Genomic DNA, 26,582 nt, shown 5'->3' with positions numbered 1-26,582 from the left:
TCAGGAAAATGCAGGTGTGAGGGCTGGGTGGGAAAGCAAGGAAGATGCCAACCCCCAGAGTGGAAAGAGGTGCCACATGGACAGTGTAGGGCAACTTGCAGTGGAGATGGCCCAGGGCTGCAGCGAGGCTGAGGGCTCAACTGGGGGCTGAGGCCTCTGTCCCCCTGGCAATGGCAGCTGCCTCTCCCACCAAGGCCTGTGACATAGAACTCGATTTGGAGGCTCTTATGTTCTGCCCTCCAAGAGCCTGGGGGTCAGGGCTTGGTCTTTCTGCTTCATAAAAAAATCTAAATGTGTTTTGCAGCATTACAGCCACCGACACAGTACCTTTGGCTACCTGCAGTTCTGGCCTCTAATTAGCTACTCTAACGAGTCCATGGGGACGCTTTGTCAGCAATGGCCCTCAGCGGGACCCATCAATGTTTGAAGGTATTTTCAGTGCTGCTTCTGACTTACATTCCTTCAGTGGTTGGTTCAGTCTGCTCTCAGTAGCTCAGGTTCATGGCAGGAGCCCCCAAGGCCCTAATGAGGTATTTGCTTTTCTCATTTCCTTCAAGTCTTGAAGACCTGTGCAGCTAATTGAATCTGTTCCATTCATGTAGGTAAGAGAGAGGATTTCAAAGTGCACTTCAAAATAAGTATTTTTTATTTCATAGGTTATATTTTGCTACTTTTTAGGTTAGAGAGGAGGTTCTAGCAGCAATCTCCAAGTGATAATGATGCAGAGGATCTCCTCAGGATATCTGGACTGGTAGGAAACGCAGTTCTTTGAGGTCTGACACCGGATGGACAACCTTGCTCTGACTGTCCCCATGACCACCCTTTTTCTCATTGTCCCCTGGGACTCACATCCCTTCTCCTTACGTCAGACCTCTCCCCTCAATTCTGCAGGTGGGTGCTGCAGCTCCTCTGCACCATCCCCACCAATTTGCCTTAGAGGACTGGCTGCACACCGGTACAGAAGAATTATTCAAATCTGCAAGCAATGTGAAGAATGATCAAGTGGCATAAATAGCCAACACCCTCCACAAGCATATGCCGAGTCCAAGCTGTCTCTGATGAGGTGCCTTTCCGCAAGGGACACTCTCATGAGAAATCTTTTAGGTGCTAGATACAGAAATATAGATCTAAACACAAGGGGAGAGTTGGGTAAGGAGACAGTTCGGCTGCAGGAAGACATGCAAGCTTTTCCTTCCTGAAGTAAAAACAGCAGCACAGGTGAGAGGTACCGAAAAGACCAAAGAGTAAAGGGAGGAGAAAACAGGTGAATAACTGAAAGAGCCTTTGCTGAGACAGTCTGCTGAAAAGATGACTTCAGAAGCCGTCACTGTCTCCTGCTCAGGTGCAAATATGTTAAAGATGAGAGAAAATAAGGGCGTAGTATAACTAATAATAATGGTGAAGTTCTGGTATAAAATCAATATTTCCTTGAGGTATCGCTTTTGAAAGCTCCTTGAATTGGCAGAGATCACTTGTGAGAAAGGACAAGTAAGTGTTGCATCTGTCTTGGAAGGAGTCCATAAGTGCAGCTCGGGGAACCACAGGCTGCTCAAACCCCCATGGTGAGGGGTGTGCCACCAGTTAGAGTCGCCTTGGGTGACATTTCTGGCACCTGAGCGGGTAACTGTCCAGGTGGATTTCCCAAGGGTAACTCCTGCCTCACCAACCTGACAGCCTGCTGTTGTGCGTGAGGAGCTCCACAGTGGATGTCATTTCCCTCAGCTTTACAAAATTCTTCTCATGGTCTTCATCACCGTTCTTCTGCCCAAGCAAGTCCATGACACTCTGGGTGCGAACAGAAAGAGATGAGTAAAACACCAGCTGGATGGTCAGGCTGAGAGAGCAGTGGGGAAGGGCTCACACCCCACCTGGAGGCCACTGGGACATACTGGGGCAGTGTGGGCAGCACAGGGGACTCTCCTGATTACAGTTTAAGAGCTGTAAAGATAATCCAGTGGAGGCAACTCTCACAGTGTCTGTCGGTGGCACCAAACTGAGAGGAGCATCCCTGTGCCCTAGGGATGCCACGGAGGGGAACCCTGGCAGGTGGGGTGGCCGCCCTGGCAGGAGCTGCACAGATGCAGGACGGACCAAGGGCAGAGCCTGCACCTCCCTCGCATGGACTAACACCCTGCAGCTGCAGGGCCTGGGACCTGCCTGGCTGGGCAGTGTCTGTGCAGAAAAGGCCCTGCTGGTGCTGGGGGACAGAAGGCAAAACACAATCCCACTCCGTGACCTGGTAGCAGAGGCAGCCAGCAGTGCCCTGGAGCGTACGAAGAAGTGCCTTGCCAAGAGAGTGCGGGAAGTGATTGTGTCCCCACGCTCATCCCTCGTTAGACCCCCTGTCCGTGACTGTGTTCATTTTTGGGCCCTGACTGTGGAGGGAAGGGGGGAGGGAGCGGCTGGGTGGCTGCTGGGCTTTTGGCCAGAGACAAGCCTTGACAGCAAGGAAGATGTGTATAATTCGGAGGGAGTTGAGGAAGGAAGGGAGGCAACAGAAAGTCCCCAGGACTTGGAGGGCCACGGTTTCATATCTTTGGCAAACCCCATTCAGAATATGCTGGGAAGTGATGCTGACATTCCGAACCAACAAGGTCCATGGGCAGGCAAAGCTGTGCCTGTTGTGACCCTAAGGAGACCCACACGCCTCTCTAAGGTGACCTGCACACCTACGGCATAGATCATGCTGGGGCTGAATCTCTTGCCTGGCTTCAATGGCCCCCCGAAGCCATGGACAAAGCTTTGGGTGGAGGCCCCAGGTGAGGCTGGTCAGGGCCAGGAAGGCCTAGGGATGCTCTCAGGGCCCTGCCCCCATGGGATCCCACCTGCCAGTGCCCTCAGCAGGCCAGGTTCTCCTTCCCTCCTGCCCTGGGCTGTGCTCTGCTGCTCTCCTTCCCCACGTGCCTGGGCATCAGAGACTCCACAATTTCATAGTCACTACAACCAAGACTGGCACTGCTCTTCACATCCCTGAGCAGCTTGTCCTCTTTAGGGACTCCAGGTGCAGGTGAACATCAGAGTGGGCAAACTGTTTAGTCTGGGGAACTTGCCCACAAGCCCCTGGACTTCTGGCATCCTTGCTTACATATCCAGTGGACACCAAGGAGACGGATTCCCCCAGAAAAGCCAGGTTTTCTCTGCCATTGTTTCTCCTGCATAGTATTTCACAATCCAAACACTTTTTTAATTGGCAATAAATTAATCTTTGCCACACATCTTTGTGTGGCATGTGGAAAAGACGACACTTCTTTGGCCATGAAAAGAATCATTAAGAGATCTCTTTGTCTTTATCTTGACCCATGAGCATTGCTGGTTTAACTTCTCCCTTTGTCCTGTTGAGTCAGTGCAGCTGACAACAAGTGATGTTTGTCTCACCACTGGCTCAGGTTAACCCACCACAGGACCACATCAGGACTGCTGAGCCCACAATGGGGCTCCCAGCAGATGAAAGACCCTGACACATCACAGCAAGTCCTGCAGAGGCCAGAAGGATGGTTAGGACCTGGAACACATTATGGACAAAGAGAGGCTGAGAGAGCAAGAGTATTATTTGAGAAATGGTTCTGAGTGAAAGACTGGAGCGCTGGACCCAGGCCAGCTGGTGGGATCTCAATCAATATTTGTTAGAACACCATGCCATGAGAACATGATCTTGTTGGAGGTGTCTGACAATGGCCTTCACTGAGAGACCAACTGTGGCAAGAGCTATGGGACTTGTGTGTAACAAGTGTCAGTAGGAAAGTGGCTCCCTTTATATTTAGAAATGGTGATGGAGTTGTGTATCACTGGGCAACGGAGGAGGACAGAGGTGGCCATGCAGCAGTGGTCCCTAATGAGGGCTGGGGTATATGACCAGGCTTGGAAATGAGCAGTGTTTGGGAATTTGTGGGGAAAATTTCCCTTCTGCAGCTTTCTGAGGGTGTGCAGGGAACACGGCACAGATCTGGCCCCTCAGTCCCGCTCCTTTGGTGCCTTGCTTGCTTCACCATGACCCCTGGGTCTGCACCAGGACACCCTGCTGTGTGCCCCCACCCTGCACACCCACACAGCTGAGCTCTCACTGGTGTTTCCCTCTCCCTGGCCCTTCCCAGCCCAGCCCCCCCCACAGCTCTGCCCACCTCCCCTGCCCTCTCCCCAGCCCAGGCAGACACAGCAGCCCACGCGGGGCTGGCCCCATGCAAGTGCCCACCCAAAGGGGGCTGCAGAGCTCTGGGCACTCACCCCATGGCCATAGACCATCACAAGGGCACAGCAGATGCTGGTGGGCAGAGAGGGGTCTCCTCCTGCCAGTCAGCCCCAGGGCTGGCACCAGCCATGGCATGAGGACACAGAGGCCATTGCCTCCCTCTGTCTGCTGCTCCTCTCTCACAGGGACCCTGCTTGCCCACTCCTGGCAGCCCCTCGGGGCCAGTCCCTGTCCCCAGCACCAGGCTGCTGGCCTGGGGGCTCCCCAGGCACCTCCTGCTGCACCAGGGACACAGCAGCCTGCCCCAGCTGGGGCACCCACAGAGACACCTGCTCTTGCCCAGGGATGTGGTCTCAGGCATGGCCCTGAGCAGGCGGTGCTGCTGTGCAGGGCAGCGGTGCCTGAAAGCCCAGGGAGATGGTCCCAGGCACATCCCTCTTGGTCACCCACCATTCCCATGGGCACTGGGCCCCCACACGCCAAGGCTCAACACAGGCCCATGCCCTAACGCGTTGCCCCATGCCCTCCTCCCCTGAGCCATGGGGAACCCAAGCCCAGCAGCATGGTCTTCTGGGGGCAATTCCTGCAGCCTGTTCCTGAGCTCAGCTTTGGAAGAAGAGACCAACCTCCAGATATAGGCATTGAAAAAACCCACCCTTTTATTACTGAGATGTGACACAGGAGTATATATGTACCATCCTCCCTGGCGCATGTACAAAGGCCTCTGGGTCAGGGAGGCTGGGTTCATGCTTTTGGGGAAGTGGAGTGAGGAAATACATTGAAGTAAAACCATGATTGTCATAGATGGAATGTTAAACACACATGATGTCCTATACGTGACTTGAAAATACCTTGTAAAGAGCCACAGTCAGTTCATTGCCGCTGAGAGACACCTGACTGCATCAGCTTCTTCAGTGCGTCCTTCAGCTCCTGGTTCCTCATGCTGTAGATGAGGGGGTTCACTGCTGGAGGCACCAACGAGTACAGGACTGAGACCGCCAAGTCCAGAGATTTGGAGGAGACGGAGGGGGGCTTCAGGTGGGCAAACATGGCAGTGCTGAGAAAGAGGGAGACCACGGCCAGGTGAGGGAGGCACGTGGAAAAGGCTTTGTGCCGTCCCTGCTCAGAGGGGATCCTCAGCACAGCCCTGAAGATCTGAACGTAGGACAGAACAATGAAAACAAAACATCCACAGGCTAAACAGGAACTAATCACAATAAGCCCCACTTCCCTGAGGTAGGTGTGTGAGCAGGAGAGCTTGAGGATCTGTGGGATTTCGCAGAAGAACTGTCCCAGGGCATTGCCTTGGCAGAGTGGCAGTGAGAAAGTATTGGCCGTGTGCAGCGCAGCATAGAGAACATCACTACCCCAGACAACAGCTGCCATGTGGACACAAGCTCTGCTGCCCAGCAGGGTCCCGTAGTGCAGGGGCTGGCAGATGGCCACGTAGCGGTCATAGGCCATGACGGTGAGGAGAGAACACTCCGCTGAAAGGAAAAAGACAATCAGGAAGAGCTGTGCAGCACATCCTGAGTAGGAGATGTCCCTGGTGTCCCAGAGGGAGTTGGCCATGGCTTTGGGGAGAGTGGTGGAGATGGAGCCCAGGTCAAGGAGGGAGAGGTTGAGTAGGAAGAAGTACATGGGGGTGTGGAGATGTTTGTCACACACTACGGTGGTGATGATGAGTCCGTTGCCCAGGACGGCAGCCAGGTAGATGCCCAGGAAGAGCCAGAAGTGCAAGAGCTGCAGCTCCCGCGTGTCTGCCAATGCCAGGAGGAGGAACTGGGTGATGGAGCTGCTGTTAGACATCTTCTGTTTCTGAACACAGGGACCTGTTGAAGGACAAAAGGCAGGGACAATTTAGGAGAGACTTCTTTGAGCCAAGTGAAAGCCGTTTCTCCTAGATGCGCCCCCGCTGCCCCATGTCCCCCCCTCTGCCGTTCCTAGGAGAGCTCCCTTCCGAGCCGTGGCTGGAGCTGTGCTGAGTGCTGGCCGAGTGTGCTGTGAGGAGCAGGGGCTGTGCCCGCTGGCTGCCCAGCAGTGAGCCCTGCTCTGCAGCAGGGGCTTCATGGGAACCGTGGGGGCAGGGGCCAGTCCTGGCCTTGCACTGGCTCAGCCCAAACTGCTCCCAGCGCAGAAGGGCCTGTCAGCATCGGCTCTGCCCGTGCTGAGCAACGGCCATGGCCAGAGTCAGGTCAGGAGGGCTTTGTGCTGTGCTCAGGGAGAGCAGAGTGAGTGCTGAGAGGCAAGGGCACTGTCTGTGCCTGAGGGCAGAGGCAGGGACTCTGGTGAGTCCCTCCAGCTCCTTCTCAGCTGCCCTGCACTTGCAGCTTTCTGTGATAGAGTCCAATTACACTGACATGTGTCCTGGTTTAACCCTGGCTGGAAATTATGTACCACAGGGATGCTCACTTACTCCCCCCTCCCCCATAGGTATGAGGAGAGGAATCAGAAAGGAATGTAAATCTTGAAGTTTGAGGCGAGAAAAAAATCATAAATGCAGTAGAATAAAAATGAAATTACAATAACAATAATGAGAATGACAGTTATAATGAGAGGGAGGTAGTCGGGGGTAATAAAATCCAACAAGAAAGGAAGGAAAGGAAGGAAAGGAAGGAAAGGAAGGAGGGAAGGAAGGAAGGAGGGAAGGAAGGAAGGAAGGAAGGAAGGAGGGAAGGAGGGAAGGAAGGAAGGAGGGAAGGAAGGAAGGAGGGAAGGAGGGAAGGAGGGAAGGAGGGAAGGAGGGAAGGAAGGAAGGAGGGAAGGAGGGAAGGAGGGAAGGAGGGAAGGAGGGAAGGAGGGAAGGAAGGAAGGAGGGAAGAATGGAAGAAAGAAACAAAGAAGGAAAGAAACAAGGAGGAAGGAAAGAAGCAAAGAGAGAAAGAGAGAAAGAAATGAAGAAAGAAAGAAAGGAAGAAAGGAAGAAAGGAAGCAGGGAAGACAGTGATACACAATACAGCTGCTCATCACCCACTGACTGATGCCCAGCCAGTCCCCAGCATCGACTGGCAGACCCCAGCAAACCCCACCAAGTTCATATACTGAGCATGAACATGTTGCATCACCTATAAACAACCAAAAATATCAGTGCATTTTCAAAATTGTTCTCAAAAGTCCTTCCCACTTAGATGAAAATTAACTCTATCCCAGCCACAACCAGGACACTTTGTTACCCTAAAAAGCAAGCAGACACTGCTGAAGAGCAGAGGGATCCACTACAGAGCACAGAATGGCTCGCCCTTTCTCAAAGTCTCAGCACCCCCCTTTCTAGCCAGGGACACCCATGGTCACAGTGTGCCCTGGAAGCAGCATGCAGCTTGGGTGGACACCCCAAGCAGGTGACCAAGGGTCCTGATTACAGTGATTGTTAAAGGAGAGCCAGCTCCTTCCCCAGCATCACACACTGCATTGCCCACAGCTTCACAGATTGGAGGAAACATGGGACACCTCCTTGCTGTGCTCACATCGGCACAGGAGGACTCACAGGGTCTGTGCCTGAGCCTGCAGCTGAAACTCCCATTCCAACCGAGCCGGTCAGTTATCCCAAAATCATCTGAGCAAAGCCAGGAGAGAGACAGATGGGCACACTGGAATGCCTTTCCCTTCTCAAGCCCTGCACAGCACCTCCCAGACCAGAGCAATGCAGGACAGCCACGCTCAACGCCTGCAGCTGTCCCTGCCAGCAGCTCTTTCTCTGGCCCCACGGCTCTTCCCTGCCAGCGCTCACAGAGCCCAGCTCAGCCCCTGTGTGCCCAGCTCTGCCCTGCAGCCGCTCTCTGCCTGCAGGCCTGAAAGAACAGCTCCCCCAGAGCCTGAGGGAAAAGGAGAGCTGATGCTGCTTTGATCTGGATGCTGCTGCAGAGGGAAGGCACTTGCTGACCTTCCTCATAAACATCACTGTGATGCTCTGAGAGTCTCTGCCCCTGCTCTGACCTACACAGTTCAGATTCCATTCCTACCAAGATGAGCAAGATAAAAATGGAAGCAGAGATTCAGGCAAGAAGAGACTCCAGCAGAAAACCCCTGCCATGAATGTGCTCATGAGAAGTCGCCTTGGAAATGAGGTGGGCATGAGCAGAAGCTGCGAGCAGCCCTGACCAGTGCAGCACCCACGCAACAGCACGAGAACATTGCCCTGACAGGGTTCGCTCCTTGCACCCACACACTCTCCCCGCAGCCGCACGGGAGCCCCCCGGCAGGCTGAGAGCTGCCCCTGGCAGGCGGCAGAGCCCCTGCCCCAGCACACAGCCCCCTGGGCTGCAGGGACCCTGCTGGCAAGGACAGCCCTGGGCACCCCTGCCTGCACAGCCACCTTCACAGCCCTGCAGCCGGCCCTGGCACAAGGCAGCCCACATGCCCTGGCCCTCCCACGCTGCAGCAGGGAAGCCCTGCTCTGCAGCACACTGGCCTCCTCCACAGCACAAGGCTCCCACAGGGTCCCACAGGCTGGGGGGGCCCCAGCTGCTGCAGACCCGGCTGGCAACTGCAGAGGCATTGCCCTGCAGCCACACACTTACCGGCTCCAGGGCTCTGCAGATTTCTCCAGCAGGGAGCTCTCAGCAGCCCCCCACCAAGGGCTGCTTTTGAGCTCTCCCTGCCTCCCTCCTCTGCCCCTCTGGGCTCCCTCCAGCTGTCCCTGGGGCTGCAGGGGAACCTGCTGGGCAGCAGGATGAGGCAATCCCTCACGGGCCTTGCCTCACCTGGGGGGACACACTTATTTCCAGCAGTGGCAATTCTCTTACTAGAAAAAGTTTTGTGCAGGAGTATCAACTTCTGTTAACGCATTACTAGAGAGGACACCAGGAAGACTGCAGCAAAGGACCCAAGTACTCCTAAAAGAGTGTGTGTGCATGTGTGTGTCTGGTGGTTCTACAGGCAGGGCGGGGAGGATGTCCCCAGAGCTTCAGTAAGCCCTGCAGAGCCCATTTCAGCACTTCATTGCACAGTCCGAGGGCTCAAGACTCAGCTCTCCCTTGCCCAGGCCATGTCTCTGCTCTGAAGCAAAGCCTTTGCACCCCCGGGCTCGGGGACACTTGGTACCAGGGGTCCTGGGAACCAGAAGGACAGACCACCTCCCCTCACTGGGCACTCACCCACAGGCAATCCTCTTGCCTCACAGACCTCACTCTGTTCCACCGGAGGGCAGCAAAAATGCTCTGCTTTTCTGACATCTGAAAATACTCAACAGGAGAGATGGGGGGGAGCTGTGAAAAAAACTAAAGCTCTCTTACAATGCCTTCACCCTTCCCGTTCCTTAGCACTGGCGCTGCAGACGCTGACCAGCCCTTCTGCGTTGGCACTGGTTTCAGAGGACAAAAGTTAAACACCAGGACTGGTCCCTGCCCCCACCCACTGCTGCAGAGTGGGGCTGGCTGGTCAAGAGCCTGTGGGCAGATGCCCTGCTCTTCATCACCCACACGGCCAGCACCAAGCAGGGCTGCAGCCACACAGCTGCAGGAAGGTCTCCGAGAAAAGAGAGGGATGTCTGTGTGTGACGGGGGGATGGTCTGTGGGAAATGGCTTTGATTTTGCTTGCAGAAGTCTCCCATAAATTATCACTGTACATTTTCTCCTGTGACAGGACCATATGCCCAGAGGCAGCAGATGTCCAACAGCAGCTCCATCACCCACTTCCTCCTCCTGGCATTGGCAGACACGCGGGAGCTGCAGCTCTTGCACTTCTGGCTCTCCCTGGGCATCTACCTGGCCTCCCTCATGGCCAACGGCCTCATCATCACTGCTGTAGTATGTGACCACCACCTGCACACCCCCATGTACTTCTTCCTCCTCAACCTCTCCCTCCTCGACCTGGGCTCCATCTCCACCACTCTCCCCAAAGCCATGGCCAACTCCCTCTGGGACACCAGGGACATCTCCTACTCAGGATGTGCTGCACAGCTCTTCCTGATTGTCTTTTTCCTTTCAGCAGAGTGTTCTCTCCTCACCGTCATGGCCTATGACCGCTACGTGGCCATCTGCCAGCCCCTGCACTACGGGACCCTGCTGGGCAGCAGAGCTTGTGTCCACATGGCAGCAGCTGCCTGGGCCAGTGGGTTTCTCTATGCTGCGCTGCACACGGCCAATACACTGTCACTGCCGCTCTGCCAAGGCAATGCCCTGGGACAGGTCTTCTGTGAAATCCCACAGATCCTCAAGCTCTCCTCCTCGCACACCTACCTCAGGGAAGTGGGGCTGCTTCTGTGTGGTGCTTGTGTAGCTTTTGTTTGTTTTGTTTTCATTGTTCTGTCCTACGTTCAGGTCTTCAGGGCTGTGCTGAGGATCCCCTCTGAGCAGGGACGGCACAAAGCCTTTTCCACGTGCCTCCCTCACCTGGCCGTGGTCTCCCTTTCTCAGCACTGCCATGTTTGCCCACCTGAAGCCCCCCTCCATCTCCTCCCCATCCCTGGACCTGGTGGTGTCAGTTCTGTACTCAGTGGTGCTTCCAGCACTGAACCCCCTCATCTACAGCATGAGGAACCAGGAGCTGAAGGATGCACTGAAGAAGCTGATGCAGTCAGGTGTCTCTCAGCAGCACTGAACTGCCCGAATCTCCTCACAAGGCATTTCCTGGTCATCTCTGGAACATCCTGTGCATTTAGCGCTTTTAATGTCACAACTGTGTTTCTCCTGGAATGTTTGCATGCACTCCACTTCCTCAAAGGAATGAACCCAGCCTGCCTGACCGAGAGGCTTTTGTATGTTTGCATCCAGGATGGTGCAGCTGGACTCCTGTGTCACATCTCTGTAATTTAAGGGGCTTGTGTAGTGGAGACATCTATCAACTTCTGAGGAGAGTAAAGCACCAGTGTAGAGCTCAGCTGTGTGAGTGTGCAAAGTTGGGGCAAATAACAGGGTGGAGGCACACGGCAGGGTGTCCTGGTGCAATTCCTTGGGTCACGGTGAAGGAAGCAAGGCAGTAATCAGGTGGGACGCAGGGCTCTGCTCGGTGCCATGTTCCCTGGATACCCAGGGGAAGCTGCCCCAGGTGCCCCAAGATGTCCTAAGCATCAGTCGTTTCCTTTGCTTGTTGTACACCCCAGTCGCTACGAGGAACATTTGCTGCATGGTCAGCTCTGTCATCCTTAGTGGCTCAGTGATACCCAACTCCATTGCAACTCTAAATGTAAATGGAGCCACTTTCCTACTGTCACTGGTTACACACAAGTCCCATAGCTCTTGCCACAGTTGGCCACTCAGCCAAGGCTGTGGTCAGACACCTCCAGCCAGATCATGTCCTCACGGCTTTGCTTTGAGAAATAGTGAAGTAAACCACTGACTGAGTTCCCACCAACTGACCTGGGTCCAGCGCTCCAGTCTTTCACTCTAGATGTTATCTCAAATAAACCCCAGTTTCTCAGCCTCTCCTTGTCCATAACATGATCCAGGTCCCAACCATCCTTCTGGCTTCTGCAGGACTTGCTCCGGTCTGTCAGGGTCTTTGTTGTGCGGGGGAGCCCCACTGTGGGCTCAGCAGTCCTGATGTGGTCCTGTGGAGGGTTAAACACAGCCAGCACCCAGCCAGCACCACAGCTGCTCATCCGCTCCCCTGACTCAACAGGAAAAAAGCAGAAATTATACCAGCAATGTTCATGGGTCATGGCCAAAATGTGTCGTATTAAAATTCAATTTAATTTATTGCCAATTAAAAAATACATGGACTGTGAGAGACCAGGACTGAAACATAAAGACCATTCCCCTGACAGTTTCTCCAAGGGCCAAATTACTCCATTGTTCCCAATTCATCTACACACCAACACCCTGAGAGGTGCAAGGGTGCTGCGATGGAGAGACAGGACACTGCTTGATGCAAGCAAATGTTGATTTATTGTATACAAGCATGAGTTTATATATGTTACCAGAGGCCGCGTGCTTTAAACAGATTGGTTCCTTAAGCTAAGCATTACATACCAGGCAATCCCTGTTTGGTTAACTACAAACAAAGGACACTTTAAGTAAGTTTTTACACTCATCAATTAACAACAAAGTGTTACTTCCCCTTGGCTCCATCTGTTCCTCATCTCCTTACCTTTTCTCGGCCAGACTCATCCTGTTGGTTGTTATCTATTCACCCTCCTTATCCTCCCAGGGTTTGTGGCCTACAAGCTGGAGCACGTTCCTTTCAGCTAACTGATTGTTACTTATGGTCCTGATTTCCAGGCCCCCTCCTACATCTCCCCCTTCTTGTTTTTGAGCAATCCAAATCCCGTTTGTTTTAAACATGCATTCGATCAAGTTACTCATCACTCCTTGTAAGCGTTGAAACAAACAAGGAACACATAATACTAAAACCAACAATACTGTCAATACCATCAATGCTCCTTTGATTATGGTTTGTAACCAGCCCCCTAACCCAAGGCTTGAAAGCCAGTCAGAAAAAGGATCATGTCCTTCAGTAACATGCTTCATATTCTTGCGCAGTGCTGCTAATTTCTGAGCTATGCTTTTTGAGTGATCAGACAAATTCATACAACACATTCCTTAACGATGTTCACTACAGGCTACTCTCTACTGTTCGTGCTGATTCCTTATCTTCTACAGGTGACATCACATTCCTCCTTTGTTCTGTCTCATCCTAGTTTCTTCTCATACTCCCTCAAAGTTATTTAACTCTTTGCTGCAGGATTTCAGCTGCACATTGTCAAAGCAAGGCCAAAGCTGCACTTTATCTATGTCAAAACAACCCACTGTCTCTGTTCTGTACAATTCTACAATTCCCCCTTTTTGTTTTTGAACAGCTAGTACCAGGTTTGCCGTGTTTTGCGGGGCCCTTGCAAACATTCAGCAACCAAGGCAACAGCAAACAAACAATACTGCCAACTGAGTGAATGGATGCCAAAAAGGCTGACATTTTCTCAGATTTTGATAACATGTTGCTGCAGTGGGGCGCCTAAAATCCATTCAGCACATACCATCAAAATCCTCACAGCCATGTCCTTGAGCCAACAACAAAAAGCCAATAGTTGCTCTGTTTTGTATGTCATAGTGGCAAATTTGACTCAGATTCTGAACTGCCTACCAAACAAGGTGATTTAACTCTTTGATGCTTTCCCTGCTGTTACTCTGGATAAGAGAAGAACCGCTGCAATACATTCCCATCATAGCCTCCTACTACATTAGCATCTACAGAAAGACAACTATCGACATTCCAAGTGCAAACAATATCAACTTCTTTTGGATTAACATTACACAAAGGTAATCAATTGTCCCAAATATCAAGGCTTTCAGTAAGATTCTTCATTCCCCACATACATTCACTTTTTTGCAACAATGTCCGCAAGTCAGTTTCAAGGAAGGGCACACCAAAGAAGGACTGGTTCAGTCAAAAAGTTCAAAACATAGCATGCTTTCTCTGAACGTGCCTCTGGGGTCATTCCCTTCATTCCCTCTTTTTTTTATGTAACCAGAGACACTTTCCCATAACAGAGAAGCCCTTATTTACATCTCTGAGCCTGGACACAAACCGCAGCTGCATGCACCACCAGGCTCAGGGCAGGAATCATTCAGCAGTTACATAGCTGTATATCACTACACGCATGCAGACACCTATTTATCACTAGATAACCATGTTCATCTTTCCTACTCTCCTTCACAGTACCCAGCTGTTCTCTCATCTCTTGTTAGGTCAAACATTCTCATTTTCCTCTCCTATATCTCTCTCCAGACATTCTCTATCCTCCTCTTTTTTGCTTGTTAATTGCGACAAGGCAAAGGTTGTGTGTAGCTGGGTGACCATGACCTGATTTATGTTACAATCAACTAAACACTGAATACAGGAAAAAAGGCATGGGAGACATAAGGCAAACATCACTAAGGTGGTTAAAGATAATGATAATAAATCCTGTAATACTTTTGAATCATGGCCCAAAGTTTCCCAGCCACGAGAAGAGACCAACGGCATCCCGCCCCTGGCTCTGCTGCAGATTTTTGTTTAAGGCTTTTAAGTATTGTATGCTTTAGTGGATTGATTCAGAGTGGTCACTCAGATTCACATAGCACATCCTATCAAAGTCTTCACACTCGTGTCCCTGTTTTAATAATAAAAGTTAATAGCAACTCGGTTCTGTAACAAGATATGACGGAGAGAATCAACATCTGTTAAGAAGCCAAAAAAAAAAAAAAAGAAAAAAGATATAGTATTTGTGGTATTACTTTGATTAGCAAGCTAGCAGCCTAATTTACTAAGCAAGTTAAGAGTGTGTACTATTCTACAGAAGATTAGAGAAGCAAAAAAATGTGTTATGCTGCATTCCAGAGCACAACCTGAGAGTTACAGTCAGCTGTGAGTTCTGCGTTATAATCATTCTGACACATGTTGGCGTTGTGATTGTGAAAGCTGCCATTTACAATTTTCATTGGCATTATCATAGCTGGTTGTTTAAAAAAGCAACCCTTGAGCTTCCTGATGTTCCACTTGCTGCAAAATATTCTGAAGCCGATCAATCAAGTTAGTACATGACTCTTTAGGACCCTGCAAGACTGTGGCGAATGACTCGCTAGAGGCTCGCCCAGACTCCCGCACCCTGACTGCCTTAATAGCCATCTCCTTCATCTGCAAACAGTTGTCCCTGGGATACCTTGCCTGGGTCACAGAATCGGCACAACTACTTTCTCCAGCCAACTGCTCACAGTTAACAGCAATTCCCCAATTAAGGTTTTCAGTCAAGGCCACTACACACAGCTCACAAAAATCAGATAACCACATCATATACTGTATCAGTTAGTACCATACAAAGCAGTAACTTCCAATCATGCAGTGTGAGTGTATAAGGCTCTGCCATCACTTCAAGAAGGGACATAGCAAATGTATTATGAATCCTCCCTTCCCTCACTGCTTTGCTTAACTCTGTAACAGCCTCGTATTGCACAGGCTGCCACTCTGCAGGTTGATTTGTCTGACAAAATACTGAACATGCCATAGTGACTTCCAAAACCCCTCGCTTAAGCACCTCCCACTTGCATTCCTGCCACCAATCCCTCAGACCCCCTTTCACCCTCCCTGAAAGTACAGTCAATAAATCGGGAGAGGCGGTTGGGGGTGGGGGGGGAAGGTCTAATTCCTTTTCCAGATCTATAGGACCTGGATCAAAAGCTTTATCAGTGTCAATGGCATCATTGTTCAAGTTGTCCTGTTCCCGTGCTTGGTCCTGTGTTGTGAGGGTCGCTGCAGTCAGTGACAGGAGGAAGCTTTTGGGGCAGAGAAGGTGTGGACAGAATCGTCATCGTTGACGGTGTGTTGAGAAGAGTCTCGCTGTCAGTGGAATTTACAGCCTCCTCTGGTTTGGCACCGTTAGTAGAATTAGTCCACCCTTGGCAAAGAGTAGTCAGAATTTGCCACCAAGATGCTAAATGCATTCCCGACACGGAGCTCCCCTCCACGGCAGCATCATACAATTGGCTGCTGTCTGTACACACTTTCATTCTTTCCAAGTCTCTAAAGTTTCTTGGCTGCTCACCTGTCTCGATGCATACAGGTGTTATCCTCGGGGTTTAGGTTGTCTGCCTGGTCCAGACAGCAAGACGATCGTTCAGCCAAGCCGTCTCCTCCGGAACGCAGCCCTCTTCCACGAGCTGGCTTTTTTATCGACCAGTTCCGTCCTTATTCTTCCAAGGCTTGGGAACACCACCATAGGGGTCACCATTTGGGGAGACTGAGGCATGGGCTCCCGGATCTGACTAGAAGACCCTTTATGAGTCCATATACATCCCTCACAGGGGAAGACACTTGATTCCCATGTTTCCCACAGCTCATCTCTCAGTTCCAGAGGGACTTCATTTGCCGGTTCCTGCTACCTTTCAGCAGCTCATTCAACGTTCTGTGGGACTTGCAGCCTGCCGCTCAGCCTGGCGGTTCATAAACCCATCACGTCGGGGTCTCCAGTTTGCTGCGATGGATAGACAGGATGCTGTTTGATGCTAGCAAATGCCGACTTATTGTGCAGAAGCACGAGTTTATATATGTTATCAGAGGCTGCGCGTTTTAAACAGATTGGTTCTTAAAACTAAACATTACATACCAGGCAATCCCTGTTTGGTTAACTACAAACAAAGGACACTTTAAGTAAGTTTTTACACTCATCAATTAACAACAAAGTGTTACTTCTCCTTGGCACCATCTGTTCTTCATCTCCTTACCTTTTCTCGGCCAGACTCATCCTGTTGGTTGTTATCTATTCACCCTCCTTATCCTCCCAGGGTTTGTGGCCTACAAGCTGGAGCACGTTCCTTTCAGCTAACTGGTTGTTACTTATGGTCCTGATTTCCAGGCCCCCTCCTACATAGGGGCGATAGTGAAGAGGGGGTGATGGCACAGAACATCTCTGTCGCTCCTTGCTCCTCAAACATTTCCTCTGCTCCAGCTTGCTTTCTCTCTATGGACCCCACCATCTTTGTGGTCAAAGGTATATGTGTTACATTTCTTTCTGTCTTTACTTTACTCTTTGATGATACCAGAATGACAGAGAATCGAGTTTGGAAGAGACCTCTGGAGATCATCCAGTGCAATCCTCAGATGAGGCAAGCTCAGCTTGAGCAGGTTGTTCAAGACCTTGTCTAGGTGCGTTTGGAATATCTCCGGGGATGGACATTCCACAGCTGCTCCTGGCAATCATTTCCAGTGATTGATCACCCTCAGAGTCCAAAATCATTTCCTTGGGTTCAGACGGAGTTTTATCTACATTAATGTGACCCTCACAAGGCTTTTCTTCTGCAAATGGAACTGTCTATGTCTCTCACGCTTTCTTCCTTTGACAGATGCCCCAGTCACTTCACCAGCTTGGTGGCCCTTTGTAGAACTTGCTTTAGTAGGTCAACAACTCCCTTGCTCTGGGAAGCCCAGCCCTGGACACGGCCCTCCAGATGTGGCCTCAGCAGTGCTGAGAGGAGGGGAAGGGTCACCTGCCCCATCGGCCAGCGATGCTTTTCCTAATGCAGCCCAGGGGGCCGTTGGCCTTTGCCATGAGGGTGCATCGATGGCTCCTGCTCAGCTGCTTGTCCTCTGGCACCCAAAGGTCCTTCTCTGCAGAGCTGCTCTCTGGCCATAGGATCAGAGGAAAACTCACAGGGCAGGACAAAGACAGTACAATAGGAGAAGAAAAAGGTTCTGTCCATGCTGGCACCTCTTTCCACTCTGGGGGTTGGACTCTTCCTTGCTTTCCCACCCAGCCCTCACACCCGCATTTCTGTGCCATCACTGATGTCTCTCCCCTCATCCCTGCTTGTTCCTTGAAGCACAAAGCCATGGGCTGACCCAGGCTCCCTCTGGGTGACCTCTGGCATCAGAGGGCAACCCTCAGACAGACACAGCTTTTTCCTCATACCCAATCTGAACCTTCTAAGTTGCATTTTGTGGTGTTTTTTCTTTTCTTCTCACTACCTCTGAAGGCTGAAGGTGAAGAAGGAGGACAGCGCTCTTGCTTCAGTTCATTGCTTCCTGTGCTCCTGCCTTGTACCACAGTGAGTACTTGGAAACCTTGCCATAGGCAACGCAAGGCTCTTACATCCTCCCACAAAAGCCCTCCATTCTCCAGGGTGGACCAGCCCAGCTCCCTCAGCCTGATCTACCAGGGCCCGTGCTCCAGCCTTGACCATCTCTGTGATTCTTTACTGAAATGGCTCCAGCGTGCCAGTGTCTCTCTGCTATTGCGGAGCACCAGTGCTAGACAAGTACTCTAGATGTGGTGAAACAAGTGGGAAGCAGAGGGGGGGAATGACTTGCCGTGGCTGTGCTCCTGGTCATACAGCCCAGGAGGCTGTTGGTCACCTTTCCTGATGGCTCCTAGTTTGCCTAATGCAAACCAAGGGCCCAGCCAGGCAGTCCCTGCCCTGTGTCATCGCAGGGCCTCGGTCCACTTTAGGGGCAGGACTTTCAATTTGTCCTTCTTGGGTATCACGAGATTCATGGGTGCTTCCAGTCAAGAGGAAGTTCCTCCAGTCTCTAGGACCTTCCAGTGGGGATGGAGAATGGCCTCACTGGGACATCGGCCTGCTCACACAGCTCCCTGGGATGCCGCCCCTCCACCTCCCTGGAGTGGGAAGCATTGAATTTGGTCAAATGACTCCTGACACGATCCCCATCCACACTTGGCTGGTTCCCTCCAGAGTCCTGCCTTCAGGCACAAAGCTTTGGGACACGATGCTGGGGAAGACTAAGGCAAAGAGGACCTGGAGGATGTTCAGATTTATCTAGACCTGCTCTTACTAAGCTCAGCAGTGGCCACACAGGGGCGTAGTTTATTTCTTAAACTGTTCTGCAAGTAGTGACAGATCCTCTTGATGCCCTTGAACATCTTGCAAGACCCCATACGAAGCAGGCTTTGGCTTCCCTGAAGACATCCCTATTTCTAAATTCCTCTTTGAGCCCTTGCATCCACCTCCAGGATGCTTCCTTTCCTCTCTGGAGATTCTTGAGGAATTCCTTCTTTAGCCAAGGATCTCTCTTGGCATGTCTGCTTGATTTCCTGCTCCTCGGTATGGACAGTTCTGCTTGGAAAATGCTTTCCTGAATGACCAGCCGTACACAGCTCTGCTGTCCTTGAGTGCTGCTGCCCATGGGACTACCGCTACAAGTCCCCTGAAGAGGCTAAAGTCTTCTCCCCCTATTTTATGAGCACTACAGCCAGGGCTGACACTGGTTTTCACACCCCTCAGCAGCACTGCCTGTTTGGCAAGGACCAGATTCAGGTGAGCGTCACCTTTGTTGGCCTGACACCTGTGCAAAGAATTTGTCTCAAGAGACCCCCGACACCAGCTGGACAGGGTGTATCCTGCTGTGCTCCCCTTCCAGAAAGCGTCAGGGTCATGAAGTCCCCCATAAGAGCTGGGATCATGGACTTGCAGACTTCCTTGGCTTGCTTAGATAAGCCTTTCTCCACTGCCGTACCCTGAGTGCGGGTGCTGTGTCTCCCACCAGGATGGCACACTAACCGGCCTCTCGCTGACACTCTCCTGCAAGGGCTCACCCAACCTGCTGCACACCCCATAGAGGAGATCCGCACGTGCAACAAGTGCCTGCACACGGAGGGCATCCCCTCCTCAGCTTCCTGGCCTGTCCCTCGTGAAAAGCCCACACCTTCCCCTGCCGCACCACTGTGGCCTGTCCCACCACCCGTCATGATTTATTTCATCAATATCATGATTTACTCCATCCATATCCAGCACGATGACAGCATGTGGAAGTCCAGCTCCTCCTGCCTGAGCCCCAGGCCCAAGCCATCGGTGCGCTTTTGGGCTGCAGCACCTCAGCCGTAGCGCTGGGGCCAAGCTCAGGCTTCTCTCGGGCAAAGCTGGTACCAAGCACCCCCGACCCAGCGTGTGCCCGTGCTGTGCTGGAGACCAGAGACCCGCTGGAGTGGGTGGCGGTGGCAATCTAAGCGCACCAGCAGAGGAAGCCCTGCCCTCTGCAAGGCCAGAAAAGCAGTGCTGGGCTCTGCAGCCCTGGCAGAAGAAGGCTTGGCTAGCTGCAGTGCTGCTGAGGCCCCTGAAGGCCTGTGGGGGAGGGGAGGCTGACCTCCAGGAGGACATGGTGCTGCTGAAAATGTGCTTCAGTTTGCATATGCTGTGATCCAGGAACACTGTGAGAACCATGCACTGGTTCTTTGATGGTATCTTCACGGGGCTGAGCAAAGGATTGCTGGAATAAGTACCAGGGGAGTGTGGGAGTAGCCAGGTGATTGGAACCCCCACTGTGATGGGCTTCCTGTTCATGGACCAGCTGGATGAACTTGGGTCAGACCGTGACGCACTGCAGGGCTGGCATTCAGTTGCTGGTTGACAGAAACCAAATCTACCTGAGGTGCCACCTGGGCTTCCTCAAAGGAACCATATTCCTGACAATAAAGATTGGGATGCCCACGTTTTTATGTTGCAGAAGGAAGCCGAGCTACAGCAGATACCAGAAGCAGTTAGAAATGCTGCAATACCTCTTGTATGGGCTTCAGGAACACCAGGGCAACCCCAAGCAGGGGAACCAGTAATCATCCAGCGGAAGCCAAATGGCAGAGCAGCAAGTCAAAAGCTGTACCCAGTTAAACTACAAGTCAGGAAAGGGTTGGAGTCCTTAACTGAACAAATCACAGATTTTGGGTTACTAAGAGAATGCCAATCAGAACATAACACTCCAGTATTACCTGTCAGGAAGCCAAATTCAGAAGAATATAAACTGGTGCAAGATTCACGAGCTATAAATGCAACTGTGCAAGATGTCCATGAGGCAGTAGCACACCCGTATGCCCTCCTGACCACCCTGAAGGAGAATGAGGAATGGTTTACTGTATGAGATGTGAAGATGCGTTCTTCTGCCTTGTGCTGGCTGCGGCCAGTCACCAATCGGTTGGTTTCAAATGGGAAAGCCCTGAAACTGGTCGAGAAACCCAGCTGTGCAGGGCTGTATGACTGCAAGGAGTTAAAAATAGCCCTACAGTCTTTGGAAATCAATTAGCCAGGGAGTTGGAAAGCTGGCAAAAGAGGTAGGAAAATGTCGCCTTGCTGCAATAGGTAGGTGACGTACTGCTAGCAACCAGTAGTAAAGAAGATTCTATAACAAGGACCTCCTAAACTTTGGGGGCTAGCAGGGTACAAAGTACCCTGGGAAAAGGCAGAGACCACCCCAGAAGACGCAACCAATTGGGGATTTACAATTTGCCTGGGCCAGCAGAGTCTTGGAGCTGGAGGAAAAGGGACATTTGTCAAATCCCAGAACCCAAATGAAAACAAGAGCTCAGAGCATCCCTGGGAATGGCCGGGTGGTGTCACTTACGGATAATGAATTTGGGACTTATTGCCAAGCTTATTGCCAAACTGGTGAATAACTGAAAGAGCCTTTGCTGAGACAGTCTGCTGAAAAGATGACTTCAGAAGTCGTCACTGTCTCCGGCTCAGGTGCAAATATGTTAAAGATGAGAGAAAATAAGGGCGTGGTATAACTAATAATAATGGTGAAGTTCAGGTATAAAATCAATATTTCCTTGAGGTATCGCTTTTGAAAGCTCCTTGAATTGGCAGAGATCACTTGTGAGAAAGGACAAGTAAGTGTTGCATCTGTCTTGGAAGGAGTCCATAAGTGCAGCTCGGGGAACCACAGGCTGCTCAAACCCCCATGGTGAGGGGTGTGCCACCAGTTAGAGTCCCCTTGGGTGACATTTCTGGCACCTGAGCGGGTAACTGTCCAGGTGGATTTCCCAAGGGTAACTCCTGCCTCACCAACCTGACAGCCTGCAGTTGTGCGTGAGGAGCTCCACAGTGGATGTCATTTCCCTCAGCTTCAGCAAAACTGTTGTCATGGTCTCCCTCAGTGTTCTGCCCGAGTGAGGCCATGACACTCTGGGTGTGAACAGAAAGAGATGAGTAAAACACCAGCTGGATGGTCAGGCTGAGAGAGCAGTGGGGAAGGGCTCACACCCCACCTGGAGGCCACTGGGACATACTGGGGCAGTGTGGGCAGCACAGGGGACTCTCCTGATTACAGTTTAAGAGCTGTACACATGACCCAGTGGAGGCAACTCTCACAGTGTCTGTCGGTGGCACCAAACTGAGAGGAGCATCCCTGTGCCCTAGGGATGCCGTGGAGGGGAACCCTGGCAGGTGGGGTGGCCGCCCTGGCAGGAGCTGCACAGATGCAGGACGGACCAAGGGCAGAGCCTGCACCTCCCTCGCATGGACTAACACCCTGCAGCTGCAGGGCCTGGGACCTGCCTGGCTGGGCAGTGTCTGTGCAGAAAAGGCCCTGCTGGTGCTGGGGGACAGAAGGCAAAACACAATCCCAGCCCGTGACCTGGTAGCAGAGGCAGCCAGCAGTGCCCTGGAGCGTACGGAGAAGTGCCTTGCCAAGAGAGTGAGGGAAGTGATCGTGTTCCCATGCTCATCACTCATAACACCACATGTAGACTGCTGTGTTAATTTTTGGATCTTGACTGGGGAGGGAAGGAGAGAAGAAGTTTCTTAATGGCTCGAGACAGAACCCATTACAGCAAGGAAGATGTGTATGACTGGGAGTGAGTTCAGTGAAAAGTCACTGAGAGGCTCAGGGGGCAGAGACCACCCCAGAAGAAGCAACCAGTTGGGGATTTACAATTTGCCTGGGCCAGCAGAGTCTTGGAGCTGGAGGAAAAGGGACATTTGTCAAATCCCAGAACCCAAATGAAAACAAGAGCTCAGAGCATCCCTGGGAATGGCCGGGTGGTGTCACTTACGGATAATGAATTTGGGACTCATTGCCAAACTTCTATATGAAGGTGTTGGAGGAAAGGGAAACCTCCTTGTCTGGACTCAGGAGTGCAGAGATGCATTTACGGAATGGAAACGGACTGGAATGAGTGCTCCAGCTCAAGGCCTCCCAAATCTAGAAAACCCACTGGAACTCTTTGTGCATGAAAGGTGACACGTTGCCTTAGGAGTGTTGGCCCAGAGCCTGGAACCATGGAGCAGAGCCGTGGGGAGCTTTTCCAAACAGCTGGACAGTGTCAGTAAAGGACGGCCAACCTGTCCGCGCACGGTGGCAGCTACAGTATTACCGATGCAAGAGGCCCAGGAACTGACACCTGGGCAAAAATGACATGATCTCGGTGGAAAAGAAGAACCAACTCATGATTGTTTAAAGACAATGGCAGAGGTATATTCTAGCCGAGTGGAATTAAAAGGCACGCCAACAGAAAATGGAGACTGGGACTTATTTGTAGGTGGTAGTAGTTTTGTGCGAAATGGGACCCAAAGAGCAGGACATGTGGTGGTAACTATCAGAGAGAGAAGAGAAGCCAAAGCCCTCTCATCTGACCCGTGGGCCCAAGAGGCAGAACTCACAGCCTCACTAAGGGCACTGGGATTATTATCAACAGACAAGGCTTTTTTAATGTATGGACATATTTGAAATTTGCCTTTGGAATAGACCATGCCGATGGGGCTGTTGGAAAGAAAGAAAGAAAGAGGACTCTGAACCTCTCAAGGATCCCCAGTCAAATTATGAGGCAAAGACCCAACAATCATTTCAGGTGACCAGCTGACCCAGGGTGCTGGCAATTATGCATTGTAAAGTGCAGCACCTTGGAGATAGCTCGGTGCATCTAGGACAGCAAGTGGCAGATCAAGCAAGGAAAGAAGCAGCTGAAAGTCAAATATTGCTAGTCCTGCCAGAGAAACGGCAGAAATTAGGACCTAAGAGCCCACAGGATCCACCAGAAAACAATTAATTGGCTAATATACTGAAGCAACCCCAAATCATGGATGGCGGGTGACTCCTTCGCATCAACTAACATTTACAGAGGAAATTATGTGTGAATTGGTTAAAAGGAAGCACCAAGAAACTCCCTGGGGAATTGAGAAGATGGTAGTCGTTGACGCAGTAGGCTCAGGCACAACTTATATGACCAATGTGATCAAGTTAGTGCCACGTTATTAATAGACTCACACCAATTTATACTCTACAGCTAAAAATGCACACACTACGCACGCTTTGTTATGTAAAAGGTGATCGGTTAAAACTACTCGTTCACCACGCTCCCACCTCCCAAGTTGTTGGTCCCAGGGCGGTGCCAACACGCTGCTCCCCCCCTTGTGCAGGCATCCTGTTTTTATCATCTTTCTGTCCAGCTCCCTTATCTCTCTGTGAATACACAGTTTCTTTGTCTCCCTTGGCCTTGCACATGTCCTTCACAACACCTGCAGCTTGTTAGAGCTGCGGCCTGTTATTACAACCAAGTTATTCGGTCTGGGTTGCTCATAATATGCCCGTTTTCTTCCAGCCACTCCAGAAATCCCCCTTTTTGTTTTTGAGCAATCCAGACCCCATTCTGGACATCTGTTTAATTAACCCATTCATTATGCGTTGCAAACATTGAAACAAACAAGGAAGTAACAATATCAAAATCAAGAACACTATTACCACTACCAATGCTCCTTTAACTACAATCTGCAACCATCCCCTTAGCCCGAGGCTATTGAGCCGGTCAGAAAAAGGATCATGTCCTTCAGTAACATGCTTCATATTCTCGTGCAGTGTTGCTAATTGCTGAGTTATGCTTTTTGAGTGATCAGACAAATTGGAACAACACATCCCTTTCAAAATCTTCACAGCCATGTCCGTGTGCTAACAATAAAAAATCTATGGCAGCTCGATTCTTCAAAGTAGTATGTCTAACACCCTCTACATCAGTAAGTAGCTCACTTACCATTCATGAAGTCAAATTAAATTGTTTCTGACCCCAGCATGCTAATCTACGTATATTTTTTGCATTCATGGCTGCCATTCCTCCTGGAAGAAAAATAGATGTGGCTATAGCAGTGCTACTGATGGCAGCTGTACATTGTCGTTACATGTATCATCAAAAGTTCAAATAGGTCTCCCATGATCCCTACTGACATTGAATAAATCTTTCACGTGAGGAGCAAACAACGTTAACCGTCCAAGGTAACAAGGCACACCAACAGGTCGCATGGGAATACGGGGCCATGCTCTGTCTCCCCAAACCAGAAACACTCCTGGAGGAAGTTTAAAACCCCCTGTGGTGCTTACATGTAACCTTCCGGCTCTCAAGTCACTCCAAAGGGAATGCCCTGTGACATTTAGATAACGTACATACCGGCCCTGCTCCCCTTGCCTTGTAAACCAACTATGCCGCGGTTTATCAAACCAGATCACTCCTGTACCATTCACTGGTTGGAGCTGCGGTGACATGCTTTTACAACCTGGCATTGCGGTTGCAGTAACATTATCATATTGGACAGGCACAATGCTAGCCAGTAAGTCTAACTCCTGTAAAGGTAACTGATGTAATTGATTTAAATTTTCAATGACCGCTTTCTGCCAAGCTGCGCCACGCATAGAGGGCCAAACATATCTGCTGTTCGGGCTTAAACAAGAACCGCTTTCTCTGTTAGCCAGGTTTACGCTCCGTGGATTCCAATACCCATCAAAGTCGGTTTCATTCTCCTGCAAAGGCATACCAATCACACAGGTTCAAAAAGGGTTATCTGCTTGTTGCAAGCTCAGACAAAAATCTGTTACCCCAGCTGAATTTGCCCATGTTACCCAAATATTCGTTCTGGGTAAAACGTCAAAAATCCCCTCACTACCTGGTGGAAAACAAATCAACATAGCTGTGCTCTACGTCTGAGGTGTTGCCATCATTTTACCTCCTTTTCCCAGCCGCTCCAATGCACCTGCAAGCTTCGAGGAACGTTTATTCTAATTCTACAAATCCTGTCAACTATCTTATTATTCTGATTAAGACACTGCAAAGCTAAGCGTCTTAAAAGCCGGAAACTAATTTCTGCTAAAAACCCTTCACCCAAGGTCCTTAATGTAGCTTAAAACCTCAAGAAAACTACTGTTATTCTCAAAGTATTCACGCTTGTCTTTCCATATTAACAGCACATTACCAATATGCTAACACACCTAGAAAGTCAGACAACTCGCTCGCTTCAGAACAAAACACAACCCGATCATTACATGAGTGACATTTAAGCACACTATCTCGATCACATGCACGTGCGACTCTCCAAGTCTTCTTGTCACACCACGTGCAATGTATGAAAACCCAAGGCTGACAGTTCAGACCACGCTCTCTACAAGCTGTGTCGTTTTTCTTGACCTGTTCTGAGCTGGGCAGCTGCGTTCACATGGGGTCAAGACCAAGTTCAGTCGATGCTGGTGTCGTTGAAGTGCCTCAGGACATAAGGCTACCATTGATATTGACCCATGCCCTGTAAAACATAAGAAATCAAACCTGATCCTCTACTTCAGCCGGATCCTCTACTTCAGCCGGATCCTGTACTTCTTTATTCTTAAGATCTCCTTGCCAGGGCCTCACCCAGCGTCTCGGAATCCATCTAACACCGGTATCTGTAAAAACGCAAGCATTTCCTTGCCCCGTCATTTTTAGTTCCGCAGGTCCTTTCCATTCTCCTGTAGCGACATCTCGGTATTGGCCAAAAACACTATTTCCACACTGGTTTACCCCAGATCTCAAACACAAACTATGCATTATTACTGGCGGTTCATTTCTGTCACCTGTAAACCATAAATAGTTCAATACGTATATCGCTTTTACAAGATGCTCTGCCGGACCCAGTACCTCTCCCCTTTTTGTTTTTGCAAAAGCGCTTTCAGTGTTTGATGTACTCATTCCACAATGGCCTGTCCCGTGGGAAAGTGTGGTATGCCTGCGATATGACATATACCCCAAAGCTGGCAAAAAAGAGTAAAGTTCCAAGAAGTGTAGGCCGGGCCATTATCAGGTTTGATTTGTGCAGGCACTCCAAGTGCCATAATGGCAGCATGCACATGTTTAATTACATGCTGTGCTGTTTCACCAGCTTGCGCCGTTGCTCAGAGCGCTAGGGAAAAGGTATCAATTGAAACATGCCCATATTTAAGCCTGCCAAACTCTGGGGTACGAGTTACATCCAT

General features: G+C 50.8%; 1 protein-coding gene and 1 pseudogene across 1 annotated transcript; one reads left to right on the top strand and one right to left on the bottom strand.

Annotated features, from left to right (window-relative positions):
• Positions 1-5,059: 5,059 nt before the first annotated feature.
• Positions 5,060-5,995, bottom strand: LOC129783404 (olfactory receptor 14C36-like). The gene has a single exon (XM_055793379.1). The coding sequence runs from the start codon at positions 5,993-5,995 to the stop codon at positions 5,060-5,062; it is 936 nt and encodes a 311-aa protein (XP_055649354.1).
• Positions 5,996-10,171: 4,176 nt separating this feature from the next.
• On the top strand, positions 10,172-12,313 carry LOC129783403 (olfactory receptor 14J1-like; annotated as a pseudogene).
• The last annotated feature ends 14,269 nt before the right edge of the window (positions 12,314-26,582 follow it).

This window comes from Falco peregrinus, unplaced genomic scaffold, assembly GCF_023634155.1.
Source record: "Falco peregrinus isolate bFalPer1 unplaced genomic scaffold, bFalPer1.pri scaffold_40, whole genome shotgun sequence".
NCBI lineage: Eukaryota > Metazoa > Chordata > Aves > Falconiformes > Falconidae > Falco > Falco peregrinus.
Note: the sequence above shows the minus strand (reverse complement) of the source record. Positions and strands in the feature narration are given on the sequence as shown.